We start from the raw sequence: 23,078 nt of genomic DNA on the forward strand, positions 1-23,078 counted from the left end.
TTTAGCATGGATTCTTTTGCTAAAAATGCTTCATCTAAGTGATGAAGTATATACTGTACTGCCTCCTCTGGTATAGATTACAACCCACCCATAGTTTCTCATCCTATGCAATTTTCACTCATGAGCTCCCAGGAAGCCTTTCCAGAAGATGGACTGGATGTGTTCCAGGCCTCTCTCTGGGTCTTTGAATAAAGTGTGGGTAGGACCCAGGGCAGAATTTAGCCACTCATTTGAGATACCTTACTCTCAATGCCAAGTGGGGCATCTCCTTTTCCAATCAAACATTTGCTTATGTCTATTAAAGAGCTCTTAATTTTTGGGAAAAAATATTTTGAAAGTTTTTTAAGGCATCTCTCTATATTTTTTTATATATGGATCATAGTTACTAAGAAAATTGTGATCTATTCTGTAATCTGTTCATTGCAAGAAGATTGTCATTTCATACCTGTGTCCACCTGCTGCATTTCATTTATTTTTCTCAAGAGAAGATACTGGAGAAAAATCAATTGAGAAAATAACTGAAATGGACCAAATATATCTCTGTACTGGAGACAAGAGAATCAGCCATTCTAAGTAGTTTCCTCCACCCCTTCCACTTTGATAGCTAAATTTGATGGCATCATCAGGGTTGGGTTTTTGCAGACCACTATATATGGCGCATCAGTTTGGCCACTGATTATACAAGCAACCCTTTCCTACAGGAAGAGGCTGGGGATTTGTGTCATGCTACCTCCTATCCACTAATCACTGAGCTAAAAGAAACAGCTGTCACCTCTTGATATCTTGAGAATCTAACAACAATTATAAAGGAAAGTTATTAGAAAAGTGACATAGAGATGGAATATTATTATGTTATAAGAAATGATGGGCAGGATGCTCTGAGAAAAAACCTGGAAAGACTTAAATGAGCTGATACAAAGTGAAATGTACTGTGTACAAAGTAACAGCGATATTATAAGATGATCAGCTGTGAAGGACTTAGGTATTCTCAGAAATACAATGATCTAAGACAATTCTGAAGGACATATGACGCAAAATACTATACATCCCCAGAGAAAGAGCTGATGGTGTCTGAATACAGATTGAAGCATCCTTTTTTTAAACTTTATTTTTCATGAGAGGTTTCTTTGTCTGTTTTCTTTCACAACATGACTATTATGGAAACGTTTTGCATGACTACACAAGCATAATCTATATCAAATCGCTTGCATTCTCAATGAGGAGGGGTAGGGATGGAGAAAGGGAGAGAATTCGGAGCTCAAAGTTTTAAAAAAGAATGTTAAAATCATTTTTTACATGTAACTGGGGAAAATTAATCTTAAATAAAAAGAAAACAAAAGTGACATAGAAATTTTAGTTAAGTATGTAATAGTGACTAACCACTGTGAACTCTTCCCCATACCCCACTCCCTGGCTGATCATTGAAAACAACAACAACAGAATTAATTGGAAAATGGGGGTAGGAAATAAAGCTGACTTTTTAGGTTTGTAGTTAGTAGGCCTAGACATAAAATATATTCCATCCAGAAAATATTTTATGTAATCTATACTCTCCCCTCCCCCTCCCTTGTACTTCCCCTCTTCTGTTTCTTGCTGCTCCTGTCCCTTTTCCTCTTCCCCTTTCTTTACCTCCTCTTAATCTGTACATATATATACATATATATATGTATATGCATAAACATATACATCTGTATGTACATAGATATACACAGAGTACATGAGTGCATATATATGTGTGCACGTGTATATGTATATAATGCATATTATATACTTATTTATACATTGACATGAATGGTACATAGTGTATACGCCCATATTCTTGCACATTTGACTTCTAAGATATTTTGCTTTTGACAACGTTAATCATCTTCAGGATGGCCGTGTCTAGTCTTTCTGCTAGATAACTAATCTGAATGTTAGACATAGCAAGTTCCAATATTCATTCGTGATTCCAGTATATATGAAAGCTATTATCAATAGGTCTGCACCAGAGAGTATTGCACCAAGTATTTGAAAAAATACATATATATTTCCAAATTACATATTAATCAAACAATCAGAATGTCTAATACATTCTTTACTATCATATAATCACAGAACATCCAAGGTGGAAGGGACTTAGCCTCCAGTCACACACGTCCCCCTGCCTCCACATGAATTAGAATTCCTTCATGATCAATGGTGCTATGGACTTTATTTGAGGAGATAGAATAGGAGGAACCCCATGTTGACCAAGGCAGCCCATTGTACATCTGTATAACCCAATATGCTGAGTGTGTTTGTGTGCGTGCGTGCGTGTGTGCGTGCATGCATGTGTGTGTGTGTGTGTGTGTGTGTAATGCATACACATTTATAATTAGAGAAAATCATTCTTACTGAAGAGAGAACCTTAACGATGAACTGTGTTATGTTAAAGGCCAAATTCCTCTAGTCTTGAGGAATGCATTTTAATGGATTTGAGACTAAATTGGCAAGTAAGTGCCTAGGAGCTGATCAGGCTAAAATTATCATTTTATTTTCTGAGCATTAATCTGTTACCTGAGCATGCCACTGTTTTCTGAGTCACAGAAGACTAGAAAATCAATTTGACTCTATGCATCAGCCTTTTGCAGTTTGCAAAGATGCAGTTATGATCATAGGACAGTTTTCTAATAACATTCAGAGGTGACTTATGCATGTGCTATGAGAACATTGTTGGCATCCGCTCACCCCCACCCCATCTTGCAGTACCCAACACTATGCTGGGGCATTACTATGAAAGGTGAAATGATGGGAAGGAGAGGGGTGTGGTTAGAAGGTGATCAATAGAAGAGAAGGGGCACAGCTGGCTTCCTCTAATTAAAAACATTTCTTGGCTCTGAATATTCTCTCTGGATAGCCACCATGCTTCTGCCTAGAATACTGACCACCCTGGCTTCCTTTAAGTTCCAACCAAAATCCCACCTTCTCCAAGAAGCCTTTTTCAACTCCTCTTAATTCTAGTGCCTTAACTTTTTAAATTATTTCCTATCTATATCCTGCATATAAGTTGTTTGTATATATTGGTTTGTTTTTTGTCTCACCCATTAGATTGTAAGCTCCTTGAGGGCAGGACTTTTATCTTTCTTTCTTTTTCTTTTTATATTTTTCATGCTTAACAGAGTATCTGGCACATAGTGAGCAATTAATAAATGCTTATTGACTGACTGACCAAGGGCAACACAAATTATACCCGCCTGCCTTTTGCCAGTTTCCTATTCTTTCCTGATTTATAGCTAGGCCTTGCCTTTCTACCTCTAACAGGGATGAGCAATCTCACTAAGCATTAGTACTAGGGTCCCCAGTGCTCTATGGCCAGGTCATTGTGAGGTCAGAGCCTGGAAGGCCCTCCAGCAGATGGGGCACACCTGTCTCCCTGCAGTAACCTGTGATAAGGAGGACCAATAAATGTGCTCAGAAGATGCTCGATGCTCAGGCATTTCCTTGTTTAGGACTCACACTTGGGATGGAAAGGAGGGGGGGGGCATCAGAAGGTAAATGCAAAAGGATTTCATCAGTAGATTCTCAACAGGTTATACCAATTGCCTTTTTATTTTATCCTACCTGAAGGCAAGACATGTAAATTCAAGGTATAAATTAAAGATAAATGGAGATGAATAAGGAATTTGAAGAAATAAATCCAGACTAATATGACGTGGGCAGTGTCCATGGAGTCCGGTCCTGAGAACAGTCAATATAACCTCAAGTCTAACCAAGGATCATCCTCATCAGAAACTAACATCAGAATCATTCATGTTCCTATTGCATGTTCAAATGTTTGTGAATTTTTTTTTCACAACAACCCAGTCAGAAAAAGAATGGTTGCAGCATCACAGGATTTTGGTTTGGAAACTCCTCCTAGATCACTTAACCTACCAGCCCCTTAATGAAATCTAAGGAAAAGGAAACTGTGATCCAGAAATAGTCAGTGACCTGCCCAATGTTCTATAGAAAGTGAACTCTAGACCTGAGCCTGGGTCTCCTAATGGCGACTCTAAAGACCTTTCTCCTGTTATGGCAGGTCTGAGGCTTTGCTCCCACCCTAGCCTTTCAGCCACATTTCACTTTAGCTTCCCTCATGCAGTTTATTCCCCAGCCTCATTGGCTCCCTCGATGTTCCTGGTATCTGACATTCCCACTCTTGTTTCTATGTGTATGCCTTGGCTGTGTCCTCACCTCTGGCATGCTCTTTCTCTCTCTACCCTCTACTTCTTGGAATTTAGCTCCTGACAAGTCTTAGCTCAAATGTCCCCAACCTCCCACCACCAAAAAAAAAAATCCAGCTATTTCTGATCCTTCCAGTTCTAATACTTAGATTTATTGTTCCTTTTCTTCATTTTGTATTTACTTATTTGCCAATTTGCACCCCCCCCCTTCTCTCAACCCTCTGCCCAGAATTTTGGCCCATATATCTCCAGCACTGCTCACAGTGCCTTTATCAAAGCTGTTGCTGAACAAATATTTGTCTCACTGAGTTGAATGAACAGATGAGGAAGTTGGAGGAAGGGAGGGGATAATGACTCAATCCAGATCCCCACAGCTAATAAATATCAGAGCTGTAATTTCAACTTGGGGCCTTGACTCCAAGGCCACCTCCCATGCCTACCATGCTGCCTTGCTCTCAATAGGTGAATCTTGTCCAACCATCCCCCTCCATGTATCTGGCAGATCCATGACTAAATTTTATGGTGGAACGGTTAAGAAAAGTCAATAGGAAAAGTAGGAAGAGCAAATGACCAAACTGGTTCCCAATTAATAATGCCTTTGTTTCCACTTCCCCTGGGCAGCTTTATAAAAAAGAAATGTGCAATCCATAAGCTAAACAACTCCTTTGCCCTAATGCCTCTAGGAATAACAAGCCATACTTGAAAACAGAGATCTCCCTGTTAGTGGATGACAATGAGGAATGATAATACATTGAGTTAGTGAGCATTGTAAAGGATCCTTTGCAGTTCATATCAGTTTGAGTTAGTGAGCATTTGATGGGCAGATCTATGCCTAAACAAGATAATGTTCTTGGTGAGATTCCCTGCTCTTACTCTGTGAGAGTTCTGGACTATAAGGAGAGAGAGGGGCTGGTTCAGCTTCTCAGCTTCCTCAGTTGGACAGAGAACTCACCCTTCCTTGATTCTTTTGCCCTTCTTTTCCTCCAACACATTTGGATGAGAAAAATAGTGGAAACAGGATATTAGCAATTTTGGAAGCCAGGATCTGGTTTTGGAAGTGATATTACACTTTTTTCCCCTAGTGGTCTGGCTGATGCATTCAAATCACATTATTTCTAGGTATATCAGTCTGCTTATTTAATTAGGGAGTATTAAATGAATTAATGATAATGACATTAGCCTCAGACTTACCCTGGCATGGGTCCATTTGTAGCAAGACTATAAACCTGGCGAGGATTTAAGAGATACTGAAATTTTCTGTAGATTCTGTAAGGTGGAAAGAAATCAGAGAACAAACAAACCAAAAACCAGTTATTTAGTGATAAGAACAATTATATTATTTTTAAAAGAAAATTTTGTAATAAATTCTAACATGTTTATTAGGTATCATTTCAAAGTCATATTTTAAAGGAAGCTATACCATTAGGGCGTAATAAAATCTCAGAAGCAAAACAATTTAAAGCAGTTTCTTCCTAAGTGCAGCAGAGGAGCTCAGGGACAAAGGCACAAAGTAATCAGAGAGAGCCCCTTGCACCAATGAAAGGACACTAAAGGATCCCAATTTAGAGACGATTACACTGATATTCTTAAACTACTACTGGAAATACTTCCCCTTCATAAGGACATTTTAAGGCTGGCTCATTTTGAAGATAGAATAAATGTTTTTGCCGTAGATGTTGAATTGTTTAAATGCTTCATCTAAATAAATCCTGGCAATGACTGAAACTTAGGGGCACCTTGCCAAGCTAACACGCAGGGAGAAGACGCTAGGTTCTACCCAAATGGACGCTGTCATGATTCTGATCCCATTTCACATATATGTTTGTAAAAATGTGTTTTCCCCAGATCTCCATTCTTCACAAGGTCTAACACTAACATCTCTCACACTTGACTCTGAGAATTGGGAGACTAATTCAACAACTCCTTTGCACAGATAACAGTCTATCCATCTTTGAACCAAATAGAAGCCCCAGATTTCCCTGTCACCATCCCCACCTTCCTTCAGGTTTTGAGGAAGATGGCCGACTGGTGGGCCCAGGTGTGCTTGTAAATGCACTTTACAGTATACTTAATGTAATGCAAATATCATAAAAGGAGTGGAGAATTCGATTTTTGAAACCATGGGCTAGGAATGATGGGTAAGAACATATTTCCATCTCAGATATTCTTGGGCTTTACTGATAGATCTAATGAACTGGTAACTCAAGCATCAAACATAATTCATGCTATTCCTGGATATTAGTAAGAAATAAGGAAAACAACAGATTTTGTGAATTGTGATCTCCCCATGATGAAATTCCCATATTTGCTAGTGATCATTGAGGGTGCTGCTTTGCACACTTCTCTAAATATCTACATATGTTGGTTCACATTCGATTTCTTCCACTTATTCCCTGTGTGACATTGGACAAGTGACAGTTTCTCTTTGTACCTTACTTTCCTCATCTGAAAAAAAAATCTTATGAAGGATTTAGGATTTCATCTATGCTAATGGCCCCCAGGTCAGAGACTTCCTGCACTAAAATGGATCCCATAACCACAGATGAGTTTGAAGAAAAGTCATAGCAAGTGGTTGCCAAGTGTGAGAAGAAGGATTTGAACCCATGCCCATTGGGTGACTCTTCCTCTTATGACTACTTCTGGGCATTCATTTGCACATCTATGAGGCTTTTCCCTGAGAGGAAGAAGTCCTTATCTCCCTACATGTGAAACTGCAGTTCATGTAACATGAGAGAAGATGCTTCTAAAAATCCAATTCCACGCTAAAACCTAAAATGACCACAGTCATGACAGAAAAGATTGAACTTTTCATTTCTGAGGAGAGCTATGGGGAAGGTGCATTATGGGTGTGAATAACAAAGGAATAAAACTGATAACTCTGCTGTCCTTGTCAACTCATCTGGTATATCTGTCATTAAATCTGGTAGTAGGTGGACTGATAAAAAGCAAGAGGGATATGTAAGCATAATTATACATGCATATTAATATTATTAAGAACAACTTTAAGCTCTTTTGGAATTGTGCTATTATCATAAACCAAACTTCCTTATCTACATTTCCCCTGGACGTAATACCAATCTATAAAATTTAAAGAATAATATTTTAAGAGAGAAGAATACCTCAATGTTCATTATCTCAGAACTACATGGAATGAAAAGCTTTCAAGATAAGGAGCCCAATCCGAAAAAATGAAAACATCATAGGGACAGGATGAAGATCATAGCCTCCTCCTCAACACCATCCAAGATGTTGGATGGAGATGGAGATATGATGAAATTGATTCTGAATATGCTTTCAGTGTGTCTATATGGTAGGCACTTACATCACAATTATTTTAAGCAATTACCAGAAGCAGTCATGTTCGCAACCTGGCAGAACATTAAATACAAAATAACGGCAGCCCAAAGGTAATGTCTTTGAACCAAGTCTAGGTGAACTCCACTGAAAAGAATGAAAAAAATGAATTGTCATAGTAACAAAAAAAAGTTGGGGCATGTTTGGGGTTCTGAAGAACCTTTATGGGCATATTTATGGCTAAACAAGATAATGGTACTCTATGAGCCATTGCATACAAAGGATTGCTTCCACAATCAGCCTTCAATGTAAGCCCATTAATTTTATTGCTCAGCACCCAATTCATTCAGAATTTGACAAAGTCTTTCACATTATGTTTGTGGGCAAAAAAGGAGAGATTATGAGGAAATTGAATGGATTCAAACAGTGAGAAGGAATGGAACCTTCCTGTGAGCTCCTTCCCTCATGAGCTTTTTCCTCTCATCCCTATCACTCTGCATTGGTAACTAAGGTGGGGCTCCAGGTGGGGCCAATGAAGGGAGGTTTGATTGTATCTTCACTCCCAAGTAGGCCCCAAACCCCTAGCTACTAGGTGCTAAGCCCATGAGGGCATGAAGCCCCCAGGGTCCTAAGGGGAGTTGCTAAGACAAGAGCCAGTAGTAAGAGCTTAAGTTCTGGTCACTCAGATGACAGCTAAAGAGTGCATAAAAAAGAAGACAGAGCTATTTGCTTAGAGCTCTCACTCTTGGTGGTGTGCTGACGTGGAGACTCTGGGCAGCTGTAGTTAAGAGCCCTCCAGATTGTAAACCTGGATGTTTGGACTTTGTTAAACTCTGGTAACTATGCAATAAGATTTGAATCAGACAAGGTCTGTCTGTTGATGTTTGTAATTTGTTTGTGTTCGCTCTGAAGTTCAGGGTGCTGGCTTTCTCCCCTGAACTAAGTGAATGATATTTGCATGTTTGATTAAACTGAGATTGTTAACCCCTTAACGTTGCTTTTCTTAGTAAAGCAGATCAAAGGAACCTGGGCTTGCAGTGTTCTGTGTGCTGGTTGTTGGTGGTTTTACACAGCCACAGTAGCTGCTAGCCGGATTGTTGAAACACACTCCAAAAAAGAATGTTTGTGTATCTCACCGCACTAACGCAGTTTTAGTCCTATTTCACCCAAAATTAGGTGAGGTCAAGTACCCTCAAGAAGAGAAGAGAAAACTTCATAATAACAATTACAAAACATCCAACCTAAGAAACAAGTAGAGAAGTACAGGTGACTTGTGCAGGGATAAGTAGCCCTCTTATATAGCTCGCTAATTAACACTAGTGGTCATCACCATCCATTGTCATTGTAGTCATCACAGTCATTGTCATCACCATCATCACCGTGTTGATGACAACTAGCATCGCTAGGACTTAGCGTGGCATGCTCAGACCAGACCCAAGATGGAATTCTATATTTTCAGGGGACATTTAGAAAAGGAAAATGCGAACGAACCAGGTCATTTATATTTCTATGGCACTTGAAGCCCCACCTGAGGCTTTGCTTGCAACAACTTTTTGAAGTGGGCCCTGAGAGTCATTCGCCTCTTTTTTGAAGAAATGAATGCAGAGAAAAGTGAAGCGAAGGCCACTAGAAAGCTCAGGGCTATAGAAGCAGGAAATGCAGCCAGATCCCTTCTTGGGCCATGTTTTCAGTAGAAGAAACACAGAGGGAGAAGAAAAGGGAAGGAAAGAGCAGAGAGAAAGAACAAAACAGGGGCATAGGAGAAGAGGAAGAGGGAAATGCACAGGGCTGGAGTTGAGCTTCTAGAAGAACAGTTTAGAGAACAGGGTATGTGGCTCCGCTCTAATGGGAAACCAATGAATGGGTCTATGGAGAAACAGTCTCAGAGCCCCTGATGGCTAAATGATGAAAATGTATGTGGAAATTAAACCTCCAGGCTTCCAAGCTAGTGTGGGAGGAGGAAGGGGAGGCTTTTGAAAATCCAGGGGAAAAACACACAAAAAAATCACTTATTCCACAAAATTATTGCCATTCACTTAGTGTTAAAAAATACCTAAACCTAAATTAATCTCTCTGAAATTTCATAAGGAAGAAATGCAGTTTTCAATGGGGAAAATAGATGTTAACAACTAAAGACCTACTGTATATATGTATACGTATACATACGTGTGTGTAACTCTATTTTCTTCTTTTATATATAGGTGTGTATATATATATATATATAGTATATTATATATATTACATAAGGCATATAGATATAGCTATGGTAGACATTTATCTGTTGTTCATTCTTTGTTTTCAAAGAGGGTCAATAACATCACAGGGTGATGTCTTTACTTGGACATGAATTGGATTTAAGTGAGGCAGTCACACAAAGTAATCAGCCTCACTCTCTCATCTGGTCATTGAAGCTCAGTTGCAGGACAGAAGTCAAGACAACTATCAATGGCCCAGGATAAAGTGCGTGACCTTGCTTCTTCATTGTCTGACCAGGCTGTCAGCGCTCCACGGGCTCTGCTTCAGCTGCCTTCACGGCCATTGAAATAAAGAATTTTATGTGCCCCTTCCACTGGGGAAGGCTTCACGTGCTTGGGGTAGACACCCCCTAACTCAGGTTTGAGAACTGATGGTTTCCCTCAACCTGGTTTAGCCCACATGCTGGACTGGTTTTACCAGGGTGATGCTCTCGCCCATGCTATGTCCTCTTGGAGCGACAGGTGAGAGTGGGGTGGATCCCACAGGTGGATGCGCAGCCCTGCACAGGGGAGTGTGTGGTGTGTAGGGAGGATTAGCACCTTTGGTATGAAGGCTAGCTGAGATATCTACCTATATCTCTCTAATATATAATGTGTGTACATATCTCTCTATGTTTGTCTTCATGTATCTGTCTGTCTGTCTATCTCCATTTGTTGCTCTATCTGGTTTCAGCTCCACAAAACAAGCTGCCTCTCCCAGGTTAAACTCACCACCTCTAATCTCCTCACCAGGCTGCTGACTCAAGCCTTGACTACCTGACTGATATTACTGGCCTCCTTCAGCCTCCTCTCTGCTCTATTTGGGGGGCTGGAAGGTGGCATCTCAAACTCCTCCCAATTCTTCATTTATAGAGGGTAGAAGCTGTGCTTTGGAGCTCACTGCACTCTACATCTGCTACTCTGCTTGGTTTTAGCTTCAGGGAACAAGATAGCTTCATGCAGGGAACCCCCTAGTGTCTCCTCCCCACCCCCCATCAGACTGTGACCTCCTGGAGGGCAAGGACAGTCTGTCTCTTTATCAGCTGTATCCCCAGCACGTGGAACAATGCCTGGCACATGATAGGTGCCTAATAAAGGTGGACTGGATTGGATTGGAGGTGTAAACACACATGTATGTACAGCTATATCCCCAACAGACAGACATACAGAAATGCACATCCAAGATTTACTATATAGATATAGAGTTAATAGAGAAAGCAGTAGAATGAGAGAAAGAGAGGGGGAGGGAGAGAGACAGACAGAGAGAGAGGGAGAGGGACAGAGGGAGAAAGAGAGAGAGAGAGAGGGAGGGAGAGGGAGAGGAAGAGGGGGAGAAGGGAAAGGGAGAGATAGGGAGAGAGAGGGAGAGAGAGGGAGAGAAAGACAGAGAGAGGGAGAGAGAGACAGAGAGAGACAGAGAGAGGGGGGGGAGAGACAGAGAGAGGGAGAGAGAGAGACAGAGAGAAACAGAGAGAGGGAGAGAGAGACACACACACAGAGAGACAGACAGAGACAGAGATAGAGACAGAGGGGGGGGAGAGACAGAGAGAGGGAGAGAGACAGAGACAGAGGGAGAGAGACAGAGACAGAGAGAGAGAGAGAGAGAGAGAGAGAGAGAGACAGAGAGACAGAGGGAGACAGAGGGAGAGAAAGGGAGAGACAGAGAGAGAGAGAGACAGAGAGAGAGAGGGAGAGAGAGAGAGAGAGATAGAGAGAGAGAGAGAGAGAGGAAGAGGGGGAGAAGGGAGAGGGAGAGGGAGAGAGAGACAGAGAGAGACAGAGAGAGATACAGAGAGAGACAGACAGAGAGAGACAGAGAGAGAGAGAGAGACAGAGAGAGAGAGAGAGAGAGAGAGAGAGAGAGAGAGAGGCAGAGAGAGAGAGAGAGAGATACAGAGAGAGACAGACAGAGAGAGACAGAGAGAGAGAGACAGAGATAGACAGAGAGAGACAGAGAGAGAGAGAGAGAGAGAGAGAGAGAGAGAGAGAGAGATACAGAGAGAGAGAGAGAGAGAGAGAGACAGAGAGAGAGAGAGAGACAGAGAGAGAGAGAGAGAGAGAGAGAGAGAGAGAGAGAGAGAGAGAGTTAGTTCATACGAGGTCATTTACAGACCGGTATGCACACAGATATAATGAACAGAGATTCAGGAAAACCTTGGTTCAAGTCTTGCCTCTGGCCCTTCCTGACCTGGGCCAACCCTGGCCAAGTCACTAAATAGCTCAGGGCCCTTGGACAGATATCTAAGACAGTAAGTTAGAGCTCATCTTCTGTCTGCTTTGTGGGGGAATTCCCTATATCAGTGTAATCGGAGGTCCAGACCCTACGTGCAGATACACACGAATGTATTTTCACAAGTACACAATAGAGATAAACACTTTCGTGTCTCCATAGGCGTATACACCTGTGTATATGTGTGTGTGTGTACACCCCTGTATTTTATTCCCCTGGCAGGGATGGGCAGGGGTCATTCCTTCCTCCAATAATGTTTGCTGAAAAGATTCCTCCAACCCTAGGCCCTTTTGAACAGCCAAAGCATGGATGACGTCCCAACTCTTCAAACTCTGGTAGGATGTAGGGGGAACATGAGCACATTTGGGGGCAGTCATGCAGAAGGAGCTGTGCCATTTTGACAGAACTTTGGGGGATGCAGACCTGGGGCTGCGTTCTTTGCTGAATGGTAGAGGCAGAGCAGGCACAGAAAAAATGGGGTTGGCTGTGAAGAAGAATGCCCTCCTGGATGTAGCAGCCTAGGGCAAAGCCCCAAGTGGTTCACCCTAGTTACAGCTCTGCAAACAGCTGTGATATACATACTCTATGGCCAACCCTCCTCTTAAACACCCCATGACCTTATGTCATTTTTTAAATAAATGTACATTGATGATCTCTCTATAGACTCAAATACACAATCGCTCTGCTAGGCCTAAGAGTGGAAGAATCATAGTGACATAATTATGATCCTAGCCTCTGTGGTCATGGATCGCAGGAAACAAAAGTGAATGATTTGTGGATTATTTTAATAGCATGAAATAAAATACCAACTCCTGAACTAAGGCAATAAAAAAGTTCATAAAAATCCCCATTACTATATTAAAATATCTCTACATATAAAATATCCATGAAAAATGGAGGAGAAATCAGACCAAGACTTCTCCCATAGATTTCAACCTGAGTTAATCACAACTTGGACATTAATTTAAGGAGAAGGTCTGGGCATGTGATTTCATTAGAAGACTGAACTTCTGGGAGAGAAAACTCCCTCTATCAACATAAACCATCATCTTCGCATAACTTTGAGACTCAGAGATACCTTGGCCACTGAGTAGTTCAGGGTCACACAGCCAGGCTATGTCAGAAGCAGAACCTGAGCTCACATCTTTCTGGCTAGGAGGCCAGGTCTCTAACCATTACTCCACATTGCCTCTTGGTACATTCAGTTATAAATCATTAATTCTGGTTATGCCATGTCACATCACTATGTTCACTCCAATGCTTCTACACATATCTGACACAGAATAAGTAGGGCCAAGAACACAAACCTTTCTCCTTGCTTCCCACCACTCTTGGGGTTGACAAAAACCAACAGTGGGTGAGTGCCAGGAATTGGAGTAATCTAGGGAAAAAATAGACAAGGCCATTAGTTCTTGTGGTCTGGTCTGGTAAAAGATGAACAAATGAAGAATGACAAACATGGGATGTGGGGCTGGAGAGAACGAACAAATTCAATTATTGTGGCTTTGAACAATGAGGGAGAATGAGCTTATCCATTAAGATGTGGGGTCACTCTGCTACTGACCTCCTCTGTGACCCTGGACAGGTCATCTGACCTCGCTGCACCTCTGTTCTCCATGAAACAATAGGTTTGAATTAGAGGACCCCCAAAGTGACTTCCAGCTCTAAAGCTCTCATGCCAGCTTGTGATTACCGGCAATCATTGTGGAGAGAGAGAAAGAACATCAGATTAAGAATCATCAGATTCACTTCTTGTCTCTGTGCCTCAGTTTCCTCTTCTGCAAAGTTAGGACATGGCCTTTAGGGTCCCTTCCAGGTCCAAATCTACATTTCTATAATTCCAAATTCACTAGCTGGTCTTGGCCAAGTCTTTAGGGAAGGAGAAATAGGACAAGTATATGATAATGGGAAGGAGGGAGTGTCACAGGTGAGATGGAAGGCTGGGCTGGGCTACCCAAATGGTGATCCTGCTATGGACATCAAATGAGGAAGAGCCATCACAGTGATGGCGCAAACTCGACTGAGGGCTGGCCAGAGTTGGTCAGCAAGTTAGTGCTCTTTTACACACTTCTCTCCAAATGCTGATTTTCCCCATGAATTTGAAGAAGAAACTTTCTATCTGTGAGTTCTGACTGCTGCCCCTCACTCTCCTAGTCAACATCCTTCTTCTCAGGTATTTTTTCTTCTTACCTCCCTCTTGAGGAGCTCTGAGTTCCCTTCATCACTCTACTGAATTTCCTTGTTTTTGCCTTGATTCTTACCAGGAGAGCTCTCCATGATTCTGCTTCTGAACCCCTCTAGGATTCACTCTTATCCCTCCACCTTCTCATCCCATCATTCACAAGTGTCTATTTTGTGTCCATGAAACTCTTCCCAACTTGTCTGCTCTAAGTTAACTTTTAAAAGATTTCATTTAACAACTCATCCTAAGATCTGACTATACCCATGACAGTGTGATATGGATTACAAAAGAAGAAGAAAAAAAAGGACAACCAGGCACTCACGACACCTTGCCAATTATTCAGAATACATTATGGATGGTAGTCAGTAATCAGCGTCTTCTAGTTGTGGTTGGTTGTGGATCTTCGTTCTTGAAGAGCACCAAAATGACATCACTATGCTTCAGTCAACGTTCACTGCATCCAACTGTGGCTGATAAGGGTGATACAACCTCAGAATGCTCTACCACAGGTAGGGCACAAATAGTCCATGTGAACATTTGGAGTGGATACTCCAAACTTGTGCATCCTGTGTTTCCTTTGAGCAGTTTCAATTCTGCTTTTTTCATAGAGCGCAGCATCTTTTCTGATGTGGGCACTCCATAGTGAGTGATCCTGTGCCAATGTCTCCCATGTGACACAATCAATTCCAAAGTTCTTGAGAGAGACCTTGAGAGTGTCCTTGTATCGCTTCTGCTGACCACTGTGTGAACACTTGGCCAGTGTGAGTTTTCCATAAAATAGTCTTTTTGGCAAGGGTGTGTTCTGCATCCAAACCACAGTGGCCAGCCCATCTGAGTTGTGCTCCCTAAAACAGTTTGCATGCTGGGTGTCTTCTATAGAACAACTGAAGGCCCTAAGTGGCTGATGACTAATCAAGTGATAAGCACCGGGCATACAAAGAAAGGAGAAAACGCTAAACACTATTTTTGCACTCAAGGAACTTACATTCCAATGGGGAACATAACAAGAAAATCACTAGTTATACACAGATACAGAGAGAAAGATTTCCATTCTTTATGGCTTTATCTTCAGTGCCTAGTACTGTGACTGTCACACAGCCTAAGCTGAAGAAATACTTGCTGATTGATTAGGTAGGAGGAAGGTAACATTAGGTGATGGAAAGGCTCAAATGGGGAAGGGAGGTGGGAGGGAACCGGGAAAACCCCCTGCTAAAGGTGAAATTTGAACATGGTTTTGAAAAGAAGCCAAGGATTTCAAGAGATGGGAGTGAGGAAGGGATGCATTCTTGGTATGGCTTATTGTCTCTGCAAAGGCATGGAGATGAGAACTGGAACTCTGTGTGAAAAAGCAGCAGGTGGGTCAGTGGAGCTGAAATCTCCCAGTGTGTGGAGGGGAAGGGAGTGTGTGAAGACTGGAAAAATAAGAAAGTGGAGGTTGGGAAATTCTTAGATGCCACAAGAAGACTTTGTGTTTGAATCCTGGGGGTAATTGGAAGTCATCCAGGATGGGCCTTGCCAGGCAGGTTGTAGGGAAGCTAATTTGGGATGTGGGTTAAAGGACATGACTTTTGAGGTCCCTTCTGGCTCTTAGGGTCTGGGCATTCAGGTATTTTATGAAAATGGAACTGGTCCCGCAGAGGAGGTGGGCATTTGAAACATTTTCCTATGGAGGTCTTTTAAAAGTATTTGAAAAAGTCTTTTAAGACTTAAAGTATTTTAAAAGTCTTTTAAAAGATCTTGAATTCATAGGAGGAGGAGACTCCCATATTTATCAGTCTGTCCTGTGGAAGGCAGGTTAGACTTCTTTTGTGTCATCATATTGGCCGGTCACTTCTGTAGCACTAAACAGTTTGCCATAGACCTTGTCTCAATGAATGGTGCCTCACACCACCCTGGGAGGTAGATGTTACATGTACTACTATCATCTCCATTTCATAGGTAAGGAAACAGGCTGGGAGAAGTCCTTGATCCACATGACTAGTATCTTCTGACTCCCCATCCTCTCTGCCGTACTGCCCCTCAGGCATAGCCGTAACAGGATCCAATGGGTGAAAGTTACAAGGAGGAATATTCTAGCTCAATGTTGTTGTTTGTCCTTTGTTTTCAAAGAGGACTATTGACATCACAGGATGATGCCTTGAGAATGAATTGGATTTAAATGAGGCAGTTGCACAAAGTTGTCGGCCTCACTTTCTGGTCCAGTAGCAAGACAAAAGTCAGGATGACTGGTGACGGCCTGGGATGCAGTGGCTGAACCTTGGAATCTTGTGTCTAACCAAACTCTAAGTGCTTCACAGTGCCTGCGTCAGCTGCCTTCATGGCCATTGGAACATCTTCACGTGCTTGGGGTAGACACCCCCTAACTCAACATTGGGTTTGAGGCCTTTCAATTACCCTCAGCCTGTTTTAGCCCATCTGCCATGACAGTTTTACTGGGGCTGCCATGCATGAGTGCCAAGTAGACGCCAAGGGTAGATGAGCAGCCCTCACACCACAGGAGCTAGTCTTGTGCTACACTCAATTGTCTTGCTCAGTGTAAACCACAGCTTTTTGTCTGGATGTGAAGAGAGACATACCATCCAGATGTCAGCTTTTCTGTCACTGGTGGTGGTGATGGGGTATTTAATTACAGGAAGTTGCACACTTGTTGAGGTCATGGAAAGAGACAAGGAGCTAATTGTTAAGGCCCCTTCGAAGTCAGAATATATAATCCAATGGCTACACAAGGATTTTTAAGTTGAGGTCAATAAATGTGTGAGTGCATGATTTATACATAAATTTGGATAAATGCATTTTAACATAATTGACTTGCTTGTAATCCATGTTTAATTCTGAGGTGGGGGGCAGGGCAGGAATCTGGAAACTTTACTAGAGGACCAAAGGAGTCTAGTACATCATACACAGAAAGACGTTAAGAAATACTGGTCTAGACCAACACAACTGGACCATGGAGTTTGTGAAAGGCAAAAGTGGAAAGATAATTTCAGGTCTGATTGGGGAAGACCTTCCAAATGAAGATAAAATGTCTGCATCTGAGATCTGCAGGGGATAGAGTCACTATGTATCTTCTGTTTTTTTGTTTGTTTGTTTTGTTTTAATCAAGGGAGCAGTGTAATGAAAGTATGAAAGCAATGTCTTCGGCCTCTTGTGTGACAGCATCACAAAGTATAAAGTGAAGGAGGAAGAGAGAAGGCATGCCAAGAGAGGCACGCCAAGAGAGAAAGCAAGATGTGATGATGTCCTAAACTGGAGTGGGACTGTGGCAATGGCAGGAAAGGCCCAGAGATCAGAAGAGGAAGCATCAACAGAACTCATGACCCATTAGCTATTGTATTCATGTATATATACACACATATATATAAACACACAAACACATACATATAGATATATTACGTATATGTATATAAATATAAATAAATGTGTATGTATGTGTGTGTATATATATTTCTGGGAGTGATTAATCACTATCCAAAGCTGGCCTGTTGCTTTACCAACACGGATTGGATAAACCATTTCAGCAAGGAAGTCTTGTGAATCCCCTAGACCAAAGTTCATGAAAAGTCAGTGCCACTGACATGGTGTGGAAACCTTCCTTTGTATCTGGTACGTGAATTTATGTCTTTTCCTTTTGATGGTCCCTGATGGAAAAACCTTCATGAAGTCCAATCCTATGGGTGTGTTCTTGAGATAATGAAAGGAGGTCCTTCTGGTCTCTCATGGTTTCTCTTTAGCTATGGGAAGGAAATGGAGGTCTGGCCTGAAAAGGTCAGTCTGTTAAAGTGGGTGCCTGAGCATTAATTATAGACTGAACCCATGATTTTCCATTGAATTAAGCAGAAGAGTCAGGATGGGGAGTCAACTCTGAGGAAGCGGAAATGAACAGTTCTGTTTGAAACACGCTGAATTGGAGGAGAAAGTAGAGTATCCACCGAGAAACACTCTTATTCTTGGGGAATAACATTATCTAGGAAAGCCGTACTTTTCCCAGACAAAAGTCTCTTTTGGGAAACTTTGCTATAACGTAAAATTTTATGACTAAGAGCTCTACCTTCAAATGTCCATTTTGGGGCATCCATGCTATCAATGGCTCCCGAGCTTTTCTACACAGATGCATCCATGGAGGATGTGCATGTGAGTGTTTGCATCTTTTCCATTTCAATCAATTCTTGGGATGTGTTACCATGTCCATAACCTGTGATCATCAGTATTAGGGGTAAACCTCTGCCTCGGTGATGACAAAGATGAAGAACCCAACTATCTCTACATGAAGTCCCCTAGGACTTGGGTTAATTAATGAGGCTCATGCTAAGGTTATACATGATCTATTACTTCCTCTAATTAGAAATAATAATCCTGATCATTATGCTGGTTAGCTAGAAAGAAGTAAGATGAATGTTCTTAACTATGATTAATCACCTTCTCTAAGCCGCGCACATCTCCCGCTGTCAGTGAGTTATATGCAAACGCGGCTGCAATTCAATGCTTTCTCATGATGTATTTTTTTTAAAGCTTACGGATTAAATTAATTTTCTGGCAGTTCTTTTTCCTCAATCTTGATAAAGCACTACCATTTTTATTACTTTAAGAAGTCCATTATTAGCAAAACAGCAAAATAATCGATTTCTCTCTTCTGTGACTTTGGGAATAGCTACGGGCCGGGCTGGGCCCTTTCTCTTTCCTCCTTATGCCTTTCATAGCTAAACAGTACAAACACTTCCATGTGTTTCTGTCCACGCGATTAAATTACAAACAAATTAGTTTATGAGGTTAGAGATCCATTTACAGGAGTCCAACAGGCTGAGAGTGCTGATGGTATTATATACCCCAGGGTTAGCCAAAATTCCTCTCCAAATTTCGGTTAATGCCAATATTACCTGGGTGATGGTATGTCTATAAAGAATAAAATTCAAAAGCTAGCTGGCATCTATCTGTGCAGCACTTATCATGTGCCAGGCATGTGCTCAGTGCTTTACAGGGGTAACCTCATTTCAAGCTCACAACAAGCCCAGGAGGCAGCTGTTGTTACTGTCCCTACTGGATAGCTGAGGCAGAGAGGTTAAATGCCATGCCCACTGTCACACAGCTAAGGGTCTCAGGGCAGATTGGAGCTCAGAGCTTCCTGACTCCAGGCTCAATGCTCTGTCACGGCCCCATTACTTTTGGGAATGAACAAAATCAAAATGTTTTGATGACAAGAATGAAAATGATATTGAAGTTAAAGGTTGTTTTTGGCTACGGCAACTTAGATGGCTGCAGATTTAGAGGTGGAAGAAATCTTGGAAAGCCTCTAGTCTAGCTACCTCATTTTCTAAGTGACAAAACAAAGGCCTACAAGAGTCAAGTGCCCTGCCCAAGGTCACACAGGTAGGAAGTGGCAGAACCAAGCAGAGGAGTTCACTGGCATAAGGGAAGACCAAGGTGATCTACAATTGGTCACAGTCATTGTCACGGTAAGTTTTCTCACTTACATGGATGGTGAATCTTAGGAGCAATTTATTAGCATAGGTATCTTCAATATTTTATGTGTTGGTTGATTATATATCATATATCTGTTGATATAGAATATATGTGTATAATTTTAATTTTAATGAATAACATATCCCTTCTTGTTTTGTATAAACTCACAAAAAAACCAAAAAACCCCAATATCTATTTTCTCATAGTCCAAAGAATTTGTTTGTACATTTTTTGCTGTCATGAAGATTCTAAAATCTGGTTCTTCCCATACTCATACCGAGTTCTCAATAGGCCAAACGCCCATGCTGATGACCCCATCTCTGTGGGGTGTGCCAGCCCACTAGAGATTGAATATCATGAATATTGAAGCCAGATTGAACAAAGAACATTGTGATATTCACCTAGACGATTGACATTTTGAACCATTTACTAACTAGGCCCAGGAGACTGCCTCCCAAGCCAAACTCGGGGCTTAAACCAGTGGACTGATGACTGTAGATGCATGCCCCTAAAAGACTGGAGTGAAAAAAAATAAAAATATGAAGATGACAATGATGACGATGATGATGGTGCTGGTAGTGATGATGGTGGTGGTGGTGGTGGTGGTGATGGGAGGCAGAAGGAATGCCCCACCTGTAGGCCTTGTCCATCCACGGTCACTGAGTTAGCTCTCTGCATTTTGTTCTTGTCCCCAGCTTTGTTGGCCTGCTGAGAGGATCCATTGTCCTTGTTCATGGTTCCTTGGCGATCCTAATAGAAGAGAAATAAATATGCTGCTTCATCTTTATAAAATAATTTCATTTATCTTTTGCATGTCCCAAAATGAAATTGAACTTTTAACATGGTTAAAAGAAGATGATTTCACCTGACTCCATTGGAAAAGGACCTATCAAATACCATTGATAGAAGTTTGGACAAACCATTAGTGAAAAAGAATGAAAGAAAAGGGAAGGGAAATTTAACAACCATCCCAGTCAGGCTTCTCAAACTAAAGAAATTATGGAAAATCTCAAGCTGGTTGTATCTCATTCACTATTAGTGTAAATGGCTGTGGTCTACCTATCCCAAAAGAGCTAATCAAGGAGGATTCTTCACCTTCCAGGTGATGTTTTAGAAATCCTCATCTATCAATGGAGAAGGTTGGACAAGATGACCTTTCATGTCTTTCTAATTCTAAATCTCTGCTCCTAGGAATTATTTATTAAGTTGGACTTTTGTTGTTCAGTTGTTATAGTCGTGTCTGACTCTTTGTGACCCTATTTGGGGTTTTCTTGGTAGAGACAATGGAGTGGTTTGCCATTCCCTTCTTGAGCCCATTTTACACATGAGGAAATGGAGGCAAACAGGGTTCAGTGACTTTCCCAGCATCACCCAGCTTGTAGGTCTCTAAGGCCACATTTGAACTCAGGAAGCTGACCCAGTGCCCTATCCACTGTGGTGCCACCTAGCAGCACAAAGTGGCGTTTAATTCTATTTAAATATGCATTGGCATTGCCTTTGTTTGCCTTCTCAGTGCTAAGACATTTTGAAAAGTCCTACACAAAAAGCCCCTTGCTAAATCTAGCTTTGAGTGCAGGACAAGCCATCCTTTGTATCAGATTCATCTCTATAGGAAGAATTCATGGAGACAGGGATCAGTGATTAGTGGCTCCCTGGGCCTTCTCCTTGGGAGGTACGACCCTGAAAGTTTGGATTTAGAGAGTTCTCCAAATCATTGCCTGCTCCCCTAGAGACCCAGCTTTGGGGAATTGCTAGAAAATGGCCTTTTATCATGGCTAACAAATATTTGCTCTCAATTCTCACTCCTAAGATAATCAAGCATTAATAGGAATGGAGATAAGTTATCTCTTTGGACTGAGCGGCACATAAAATTTTGACAGTATTTGTCACTGGATCCAGGGGTCGTCTTTCATCACTGTTCAACATGGACAAATGGCAGCTAATGAGTAAGACCAGCATGAGGTTGCAACTTGGTAAAAACAGACAGAGCCTAGCGTTGAATGTCAGAAGAGGCCTGCATTCAAATTCCATTTCTGATTTTTTACCCTGCTGTGTGACTTAGCACAGAGCATACAAGGAGGGGAACATGACATTTATTAAGTGGCTATCCTATGTGGCGCACTGTGGCAAACACTTTTTGAATATTATATCATTTGATCCTGTGAGGCCAGATTTGAACTCAGGTCTTCCTGAGTCCAGGTCCAGTGCTTCATACACCTAACTGCCTGAAACCCAGCAAGATCTTCCTAAATGTTTCCTGGATGACCTTGGCAAAATCCCATCACCTTTGTGAGACAGTGTTTCCTCAGAGGAAAAATAGAGCCAATGAAATCTGCAGTACCCAATGCTAAGGGATGGTGTGAGACCCAAATGAGATAATCATGTACATGAAGTATTAGGAGAAGACGGCTGGTTTGAAAAGCTCTCACCATACGTGGGGGCCTTTTTGTCCAAACTGTGGTTCCTGTGGTTGGGGGCCAAATGTTTTAAGGTGTCAAACAAGGCTTGGTTAGAGGTTCCTTAAGAATGTTGAGAACAGCTATGAGCAGGCAGGCTCACTCCTATCCAGACCTACCCAGGCTCGAGTCAGCTCTGGAGACAGACCTTGGGGAACAGCTGAAGGACAGGGATCTTTGGGCTTTATACACAAAGAATCAGCCCCGGGTGAAGCAGATCCTCACCACCTGTCTCAAACAACCAATTAAATAGGTTGTTTGTCCTGCTCCCTTCCTCTTCTTCCATGAGAAATGGTCAGAAAGCTAATTAAGAAAACCAGTCCTGAAAGAATGAAAAAGGAGGGAAGTGGAGAGGAAGGAAGGAAGGAAGGAAAGGAGGGAGGGAGAGAAGGAAGGAAGAAGAGAGGAAGGGAGGAAGGAAAGGAGGGATGGAGGAAGGAAAAAAGGGAGGAAGGAAGGAAAAGAGGGAATGAGGAAGGGAGGGAGGAAGGGAGTAAGGAAAGAAGGGAGGGAGAGAAGAAGGAAGAGAAGGAGGGAGGAAAGTAGGAAGGCAGGAAGCAAGATAAGAAGTAACGAAGGAAAGGAATATGGAAGGCAGGAAGAAAGGCAGGCAGAGAGGGAGGGAGAAAGGGAGGAATTGAGGAAACACCACTGTGTAAGGCTCTCAGTGGGTGCTGGCAATATGAAAATAAAACCCTGGTCATCAAGGACCTTATATTCTAAGTGATTTTTATCCTACTGGCTTTAATCTCTGCCTCTGTTCCTGAGTGGTTTTCATAGCCATTCACGACAATGCACTTTCTCCAAACTGGACTGCGCTCATTTCTCCATCGAAGAAGCATGAGCTCTGCTCCTTGGCCAGCCCCACACACTCCTGTACACATCCTGCACCTTCTCGGGCTCAGTCTCCTTAAGGGATCAATCAGCCTCTCTGGCTGCTGGTGCCCCTTCCTTCTCTTTGGTCTCAGACCTCAGTTTGAGAGGAGGCTGAAAGGTCACTCAGCCCAGCTTGCTCATTGTACAGAGGAGCAAATTAAGGCT

At 42.0% G+C, this 23,078-nt stretch overlaps 1 protein-coding gene across 1 annotated transcript in view; it reads right to left on the reverse strand.

Moving 5' to 3' along the window:
* The window catches only part of LOC118850186 (diacylglycerol kinase beta-like), a 230,445-nt gene that overhangs the window by 178,978 nt on the left and 28,389 nt on the right, over nt 1-23,078 (reverse strand). Inside the window, exons 3-5 of the mRNA XM_036759405.1 lie at nt 20,215-20,331; nt 13,250-13,323; nt 5,376-5,450 (exon numbers count right to left, since the gene is read on the reverse strand). Coding sequence (XP_036615300.1) covers nt 5,376-5,450; nt 13,250-13,323; nt 20,215-20,316 — 251 coding nt within the window. The 5' untranslated portion in view covers nt 20,317-20,331. The remainder of the gene's footprint in view (nt 1-5,375; nt 5,451-13,249; nt 13,324-20,214; nt 20,332-23,078) is intronic.

Source organism: Trichosurus vulpecula, chromosome 5, assembly GCF_011100635.1.
Source record: "Trichosurus vulpecula isolate mTriVul1 chromosome 5, mTriVul1.pri, whole genome shotgun sequence".
NCBI classification, from domain to species: Eukaryota; Metazoa; Chordata; class Mammalia; order Diprotodontia; family Phalangeridae; genus Trichosurus; species Trichosurus vulpecula.